The 9344-nt window shown below is 40.2% G+C and overlaps 1 protein-coding gene across 1 annotated transcript; it reads left to right on the plus strand.

Annotated features, from left to right (window-relative positions):
* Positions 1 to 396: 396 nt before the first annotated feature.
* LOC116018848 (uncharacterized mitochondrial protein AtMg00810-like) lies at positions 397 to 1809 on the plus strand (the record flags this gene model as incomplete). Its single annotated transcript, XM_031258864.1, has 2 exons — positions 397 to 601; positions 872 to 1809. Coding segments are annotated over exons 1-2 (1143 nt in total), but the record flags the coding sequence as incomplete, so codon positions are not given.
* Between the last annotated feature and the right edge of the window lie 7535 nt (positions 1810 to 9344).

Genomic DNA, 9344 nt, shown 5'->3' on the forward strand with positions numbered 1-9344 from the left:
TATCCTGATTCGTTTCGGGGTTATAGGTGCATGGACCTGCGTACTAATAAAGTTTTTGTGTGCCGTCATGTGCGGTTTGATGAAGCTGTGTTTCCTTTTGGTGCTAAGTCTGTTTTGCAGGCTCCATCAGAATCTATTGCACGACCTTGGGCTGAATCTGTTTTTCATCCTGTGGCTGATCCATCTGTGGTAGCTCCCTCGCCTCCTGCTGATGTGGCTCAGAAGAGGCCTCGTGGTCGGCCACGTGGTCGTACTGTGCGTCCCACGGAGAGGTCTCACTCCATGGCCACTAGGAGTCGGTCTGTGGCTCCGGTTGCGGGTTTGACTGTGCAAGTTTCCTCTGTTGATCCTACTTGTTATACTCAGGCAGTCAAACACTCTGAATGGAGAGAGGCAATGGATCAGGAGTTCAATGCCTTGTTGCAGAATCAGACATGGTGCTTGGTTCCTCCCACTGCGTCTATGAATATTATTGGCTGCAAGTGGGTGTTTCGCACGAAAAGGAAGGCTGATGGATCTGTTGAGCGCTACAAGGCCAGGCTCGTGGCTAAAGGGTTTAATCAGGTCCCGGGTCAAGATTTCTTTGACACTTTCAGCCCGGTGGTTAAACCTACTACAGTCAGGTTGTTGCTCTCTCTTGCTCTTTCTTCTGGTTGGCTAGTCAGGCAAGTGGATGTGCATAATGCATTCCTTAATGGTAATCTTACAGAAACTGTTTACATGCGTCAGCCTCCGGGGTATGTTGATTCTCAGCACCCTGATCATGTTTGCTTGTTGAAACGCTCCCTGTATGGTTTGAAGCAGGCTCCCCGGGCTTGGTTCACTCGTTTGCACACTTTTCTGTTATCTGCTGGTTTTAATGCCTCTAAAACTGATGTTTCGTTATTTTATTATTCTCGTGGATCGGCTACTGTTTACCTGCTTGTTTATGTGGATGATATTCTTGTTATGAGCAATGAGCATGGTGCATTGGAGGCTTTGCTCTCCAAGCTCTCTAGTACTTTCAAGATTAGAGATCTTGGTGAGCCTGGGTTTTTCCTTGGGATTGAAACAGTCAAGTGTGCAGATGGAGTGTTGCTTTCTCAGCGCAGGTATATGACTGACATACTTAAACGAGCTGGTATGACAGACTGCAAACCTGTGTCTACACCTACTACGACTTCAAAGACAATATCTACCTGTACAGATCCATATGATGATCCCACGCAATACCGGAGCATTGCAGGTGCACTACAGTACCTAACTATCACGAGACCAGATTTATCCTTTGCAGTTAATCTGCTTTGTCAGCACATGCATGCTCCAACCACTGCACACTGGGAACAACTGAAACGTGTGTTAAGGTATGTTAAAGGTACTATGTCTTTGGGTTTGCGATTGAGAAAGTCAAGTTCAGGTGAGCTTCATGCATTCTCGGATTCTGACTGGGCTGGTTGTCCTACGGATAGAAAGTCTACTAGTGGGCATGCTGTGTTTCTTGGAACCAATCTAGTGTCCTGGGTATGCAAGAAACAAAGGACTGTTGCTCGATCTTCTACTGAAGCAGAGTACAAGGCTCTTGCAGATGTATGTGCTGAAGTTCTGTGGATCCTCTCTTTGCTGCGAGAAATAGGAATTTCACCTCTTCCAGTGCCCAAACTTTGGTGTGACAATCTTAGAGCTACTTATATGTGTGCTAATCCTATTTTTCATGCTCGCACAAAGCATGTCGAAATTGATTATCACTTTGTGAGAGACAGAGTAGCTGCAGGAGACATTCAGGTGCACTTTATTTCTACTAAGGATCAGCTAGCTGATATTTTCACCAAGTCACTCGCAGGTCCCCGGTTCTGCTTCTTACGTGACAAGCTACAGGTTACTTCCATACCATCCGCTTGAGGGGGAGTATTAGGACTCTACATAATAAAGTCATACTATAAGTCTCAGTCCTAGTTTACTTATGATTCTCAGTCCTAGTTTACTTATGATTCTCTTGTATATATACTCTTGTATTCCTACAGTTATATTTGGTGAACTCTAATACAAACATAATTGTTCTCATCATCAACAAAAGAATCCATCAATCAGTAAGGTAGTCCAGATAAGATAATAATCCAAATGATATGAAGATCCAAATAATATGATAATCAGGATGATTAACCAAATAATATGATAAAATGATATGATCACTAGATAATTTGATAAGTAGATAACCATGCTTCCCTCAATTTGTACATCGATAGCTTCATCACAATAGCATCATAATAAGACAACTCTTAGAGCAAGTTTCTTGAAGCTGTAACAAGAACCAATACTCCAGAAGAGATTTTTCTTTCTGCTTTTAATGAAGCACTGAGTTCGAATAAAACTTAGAGATTCCACATCTGAACAAAGTTCTTGATCTGGAAAAGATAACAAACTCTTATTAGGCAAAAAATAGCTTATTGAATTATAAAATACCTGGTTTTATTTCGACGATGATCCTTCAATGTAGATTCTCTAATCCAATCTCTTTATCTTCCACTAGTTCCCGAGAACAATTTTTCCCTTGAGCTGCGTGTGGTATAAATTGAGATATAAAATCTACTTTTCTGACCCAAACTTGTTTTACAAATGGTGCAATGCGCTTGTGAGTGTATTTCTCGGCCCTTTGATCCTTACAAAAATAGAAGCATTCTGGTCTGGTGTAGCCTCGAATCTTGCAATACTGACAAATGGGATTATAAGGCTTATAGGCACGTTTATATTTCCTTACCATATTATGATATTGCCTTGTTGTACTGGTTTCTAGAATATCTTCTGGACCTGATCCAGTTGCTTTGACAAAGACGGTTTGGATGTTGTGTTTACCACCGGTGAAGCCAAGATCAAACTTTGTGGCAATTTATATCGTGGACCAGGGTGCACAATACATTGTGCACCCCGTACCAAAATGTTAGGAGATGAGTTATGTGTATTCTAGGCAATCGTTCTGTGTATTCTAGGCAATCATTCTGTTTATTCTAGGCAACCGTTCTGTGTATTGATGTTAATACCACATGTTGTGATGTGTTTGTGCATTCGAATGTTTAGGATGATGAGTTCTGTGTATTTTGTGTCAATATTCTGTGTATTCTAGGCAACCGTTATGTGTATTCATGTTATTAACACAGGTTGTGATGTGTTTGTGCATTCGAATGTTAGGAGGATGAGTTTTGTGTATTTTGTGTCAATATTCTGTGTATTCTAGGCAAACATTATATGTATTCTAGGAAATCGTTCTGTGTATTCATGTTAGTAACATTCGAAAGTTAGGAGGATGAGTTCTGTGTATTTTGTGTCAATATTTTGTGTATTCTAGGCAAACGTTCTAAATAAAATAAACACAAAAGCAAGGTGAACTCTTGAGTTCAAGAAACACAATTTTGTAGCCAGTTCAGTTAGACTAATAATTTAAGTCCTCAGGCTCTGATACCAATTGAAATAGGATCGTGGATCTTGAAGGCACAAGATAAGCCTAAGGTTCCTACTAATTTTTACCGCGATTATTTATTTGGATTAGTTACTCGAGTAGGTACACATAAATAAATAAATAAATAAAGCAAATAAGTAAGTAAATGGAACCAAACACCAAAGAATTGTTTACGCAATTCGGAGCTCAACTCCTACGTCTGTGGGCAACTCATGTCAGCCCAATCCACTAGATGATCACAAAGGGTTACAAGGAGTCACAAAACAACCATATACTCTACGGTTACAAAAAGCACTCCAATCAACGCCTTTATCATCTACAAGCTGACCACGTGCATGCCACAATCAACCATCAACAATACAGCATCATCATACACTTAAACAAAGCTAATATAACTCTCAAAATAACACTAATAAGCTGTAGAAAGGTTTCGTGTATTGCTGGATCAGAATAGCATATTAATTCAAGTAGTAAATCCCACTAACTGATGCAGTTTATATAGCCGATCCTATAACAACTAAGATCTAAAATTGTGCAGCTGAAATCCACTCAAAATAAGCTGCAACTTTATTTAAAATCTGAGCAATAATAATGAATCCAAGATACCAAAATTGGTTAGAGGAAAATGCCCATTGGACTGCATTCTGGCGCTGATCCAAACTGACTGTAGGAAGCTCTGACTGTGGTCTAGAAAACTGATCCAGCATAATAAAAATCACATAATAACATAACCTATGTTTTTTACTAATAATTAGGCCAATTATAAGGTGGTCCAAATGTGTATCATTTGTACACTTACACTAGCCTTATTTACTCTGAATTGATTGTATTCCGTTTTGCAATTAGGAAGAAGGTGTCCAGGCTTTGAGTGAAAACAAGTAAGAATCTTTTACAATGTCGTGTATCAATTTTGGTTTGCTAATATTTAAGTTATTGCTGTTTGGTTTGCTAATTTTTGTTGGCTATTAGTTTTTGTTATCTTCAGATTTTTTATTCGCGATTTAGTTGGCTTAATCTGTATTATGTAGTTATGGGTGGCAAAAGCTGTAGTTCTATATATTTTTGTTTGCTAATTTTGAAGATATTGTATTGCTGGGTTGTTAATTTTGGTTTGCGAATAGTTTTAGTTTTCTTTAGAGATTTTGTTCATAAAATTTATTGGGTAATTTAGTTTCCTTTATAGATTTGGTTCGTGAAAAACCTCCCTCCCTTTCACTCAAAGCCTGGACACTTTCTTCCTAATCGTCAACGGAAATACAATCAATTCGGAGTTAATAGGGTTAGAGTATGTAACAACCCTAAACTCAAAATGCAGCGTTTGAAGGAATAGTTAAGCGGTTGAGCGGTTAGAGAGGTTGATTGTCTATTTTACGCCTGTCAGTTAGGGTCCTGTAATGTACATAAGCAAACTCACATCTATTGTAATGGGTTGTTGAATAATGAAAACAGAATCTTTACCTTTACCTTCTTCGCTCCTATCATAAATCACCATTAAGGGTCATTACAGCTGGTATTAGAGACTTTAGATCCAATGACTAACACACGCAGGGATCACGATGAAGTAGCGCGGCACATCCTTGAGATACAGGAACAAATGCAGGCTGTGCAAACTCAACTCAACGAGCAGCAAAGAACCAATGCTGAGGCATTGAGAGCCTTCCAGACCGGCTTCCAAGCAGAAGTAAGACAGTGGATGAGGGCTTTAACGCTACAAGGAGCAGCCAATCCACCACCGGCATCCACCGTGCAGTCTCCGGCCAGGGCACCGGCACAATGCATGGAACAGGGCAGTGCATCTGTGAATCGCGCTCCAAGAGGTAATCGCCCAGTCCCTACCTATGTTGATGTTGTATATGGGGTTGGGAATAATCAAGAACAGCCTAGGAATGCTAGGATTGAATTTCCTAAACCTAGAATTGATTTCCCTGATTTTGATGGCACAAACCCTAGAGGTTGGATTAGAAGATGCAATAAATTCTTCTTACTGTATCATATTCCTGAAGAATTGAAAATGGAGTATGTATCCTTTTACATTTAGGGTGGGATTGATGCCTGGTTTGAAGGGTATATGATTGACCATGGGGGTAGAGTCTTTTGGGATGAATTCACAGAAGATGTGTGTAAGAGGTTCAGTTCTCTTGGGCTGGAATGTGTAGAAGAGGAGTTCAAACTGTTAAGACAGACCGGTACAGTGGAAGAATACAATACCAAATATGATGAGATGAAAATTCAGATGTTAATCACAAGGGCTGCCTCCTACTAGGATGCATGATCATGCCATTCCCTTAGTAGCAAATGCTAATCCTGTGAATCTGAAAGCCTACAGGTACACTCATGATCAGAAAAACATCATTGAAAAAATGGTGGCTGAAATGTTGCAGACTGGCATTGTATGCCCCAGTACCTCACCATTTGCATCCCCAGTGCTGCTAGTACCCAAGAAGGATGGATCATGGAGGTTCTGTGTGGATTACAGGGCATTGAACATGATCACTATCAAGAATAAGTACTCTATTCCTCTAGTAGAAGACTTGTTCTCTGAGTTAGCAGGCTCCACCTATTTTTCCAAAATAGATTTGAGGGCTGGATATCACCAGATCAGAATGAGAAAAGGAGAAGAATTCAAAACTGCTTTTAAGACACATCAGGGCCTGTATGAATTCAGGATAATGCCATTTGGGCTGACCAATGCCCCAGCTTCCTTCCAAGCACTAATGAATGAGGTATTTCTGCCACACTTGAGAAGATTCATATCTTGGTTTACAGCCCAGGGTTGGATGCCCATCTAGAACACCTTGCCACTACCCTACAACTGTTGAGGGAAAATCAATTGTTTGCCAAGAGAAACAAATGCTTCTTTGCACAAAACCAAGTAGAATACTTGGGCCACATTCTGTCAGGTGAAGGATTAGCCACTGACCCTGCCAAGGTAGAAGCTGTGATGTCTTGGCCAAAACCAGCAACTGTAAAGGCATTAAGAGGGTTCCTAGGGCTTACTAGGTACTATAGAAGGTTTATTAGAGGTTATGGAGCCCTTTGCAGACCTCTGACAGACATGCTCAAGAAAAATGGGTTCTTATGGTCTGAGGAAGGGCAACAAGTATTTGAGAAATTAAAAACAGCCATGTGTTCAGCCCCAGTACTAGCCATGCCTGATTTTGAGAAAGGGTTCATGATTGAAGCAGATGCATCTTGTAAAGGTATTGGTGATGTCCTAATGCAAGAGGGGAGACCAATAGCCTACTACAGCTAAGGATTGGGGCCTAAGCACCTGGGGTGGTCCATTTATGAGAAAGAATATTTGGCCATACTCAATGTAGTGGAGAAATGGAGGCCTTACCTCCAAGGCAGACATTTTACCATTCAAACTGACCACTAGAGCCTGAAATTTCTACTAGAACAAAAGATTGCCACAGTGATCCAACAGAGGGGATTAACCAAGCTATTGGGCTTAGACTATTCTATTGTCTACAAGAAAGGAAAAGATAACACAGCAGCTGATGCCTTGTCTAGAAAAGAAGAAGTGGGGAACTGCAGTGCCCTGTCCACTTTAAAACCTGTCTGGTTAGAAGAAGTAATGCAAAGCTATACAGATGATGAGTGGGTGCAAAAGACCCTTGCTACTATCCTACTGGACCCAAATTCTGTTCCCAACATGAGTATGGAAGGGGGATTATTGAAACACAAGGGAAGACTGGTGATTGGTTGCCATGGGGAGCTAAGAGAAAAACTTATCCATGAATTCCACAACACTGCTCTTGGAGGGCACTCTGGAGTTCAGGTGACTTACCACAGGCTGAAGGCACTCTTTTACTGGGAGGGAATGAAAAGAGAGGTCAAACAGTTTGTTAAGAGCTGTGATAACTGTCAAAGAAACAAGTCTGAAAATATACACCCCCCTGGTCTGTTACAACCTCTAGCAATTCCTAGTCAAGCTTGGTCCCAAGTGTCTATGGATTTCATTGAAGGGCTCCCCAAATCCAACAATAAAGAGGTTATCATGGTGGTGGTGGACAGATTTACAAAATATGGCCACTTCATCAGCCTAGCTCACCCATTCTCTGCTGAGGGTGTAGCTAACCTATACATGGAAAATGTGTACAAACTCCATGGAATGGCCCAAGGCATAGTGTCTGATAGAGACAAGGTTTTCCTTAGCAGATTCTGGAAGGAAATTTTTAAAAGAATGGGAACCCAACTGCACATGAGCTCTTCCTATCATCCACAGTCAGATGGTTAGACAGAGAGAATCAACAGGTGTTTGGAGACTTATTTGAGATGCATGAGTTCTCACAAACCTAAACAGTGGGAGAAATGGCTGGCATTAGCAGAGCACTGGTATAACACTAACTACCATTGCTCCTTAAAGATGACACCCTACCAAGCTTTGTATGGTTATCCACCCCCACAGTTGGCCATTAACAATGCAACAAGAGCAGAAGATGAAAATGCAAAAAGTTGGATTCAGGAAAGATTGCACATGATGACAACCCTCAAGGAAAATTTGGAAATGGCACAATAGAGAATGAAACACTATGCTGATAGGAACAGGACTGATAGATCCTTTGTAGCAGGGGATTTGGTCTACCTAAAGTTGCAACCCTATAGACAGGTTACCATGGCAGTCAGGAGGAATGTCAAGCTGAGTTCTAAGTTTTATGGGCCTTATGAGGTCTTGGAAAGGATAGGCCAGGTAGCTTACAGATTAAAACTGCCTGCAGGGGCCATGATCCACCCCGTTTTCCATGTGTCTCAACTCAAAGGAAGAGTTAGCAAGGGAAGACAAGCACAGCTGGAACCTCCAAAAGTTGGGCCTGATGGTCAGACTTTAACAGAACCCATAGCCATATTGGGTAGGAGGATTTTGAAGAGGAATAATGCTCCTTGGGTAGAAGTATTGGTGCAGTGGGCTAATCTGTCACCTGAGAAAGCCACCTGGGAGGAGTATCACCACCTTATGGCTGAATTCCCTAATTTCAAACCTTGAGGACAAGGTTTGGGTGAAGGAGGGAGTACTGTAGTTCTGTAACAACCCTAAACTCAAAACGCAGCGTTTGAAGGAATAGTTAAGCGGTTGAGCGGTTAGAGAGGTTGATTGTCTATTTTACCCCTGTCAGTTAGGGTCCTGTAATGTACTTGATCAAACTCACATCTGTTGTAATGGGTTGTTGAATAATGAAAACAGAATCTTTACCTTTACCTTCTTCGCTCCTATCATAAATCACCATTAAGGGTCATTACAGAGTATGCCAACGGTTTGAAATTCGCAGTATGACTGGAGTTTCCTTCAATTCATTGAGTAGGGTTGGAGTTTCTGGTGAATTGCTTGAATAGGGTTGAAATTTGGTGTCTGAGCAGGATTGTCGAATTGTGGAAATTGCCTGAGTAGGGTTGGAGTATCATTGGGGGAAGCTACACAACTGTCGAATTGTGGAAATTGCCTGAGTATGTTGTACACCATTACAAAGAGGGAATTGTGGAAATTGCCCGAGTATGTTGTACACCATTACAAAGTGTAATGAGAAGGGTAGTTTTATTTGTACCACCCTAAATTCTATTTACACCACCATTTGATAAGTTTAGGTGGTGTAAATAGAATTTGCTATTTGCACTTAGTCAAACATTATGTTTTTTATTTAAAATATTTATTATTTATTATTTATTTATTTTTATTTCAAATTGCATGTGATAGTATAATAATTTTGTCTATAATATTTTTTAATTATTTATTTAAAATATTTATTATTTATTACTCTCTCTGTCCCATTTTACCTGTCGTATTTACTATTTATTGGTCAAACCAAACTCTTCCTTCTTTGCTTATTTTCTTTAGTAATTTTTTATTATTTTTAAATTTTTTTTTTGTGTTTAATAGTACTTTTAATGTAGTTTCTAAATATATAAATTTTATATA

Source organism: Ipomoea triloba, chromosome 5 (assembly GCF_003576645.1).
Source record: "Ipomoea triloba cultivar NCNSP0323 chromosome 5, ASM357664v1".
Classification (NCBI taxonomy): Eukaryota; Viridiplantae; Streptophyta; class Magnoliopsida; order Solanales; family Convolvulaceae; genus Ipomoea; species Ipomoea triloba.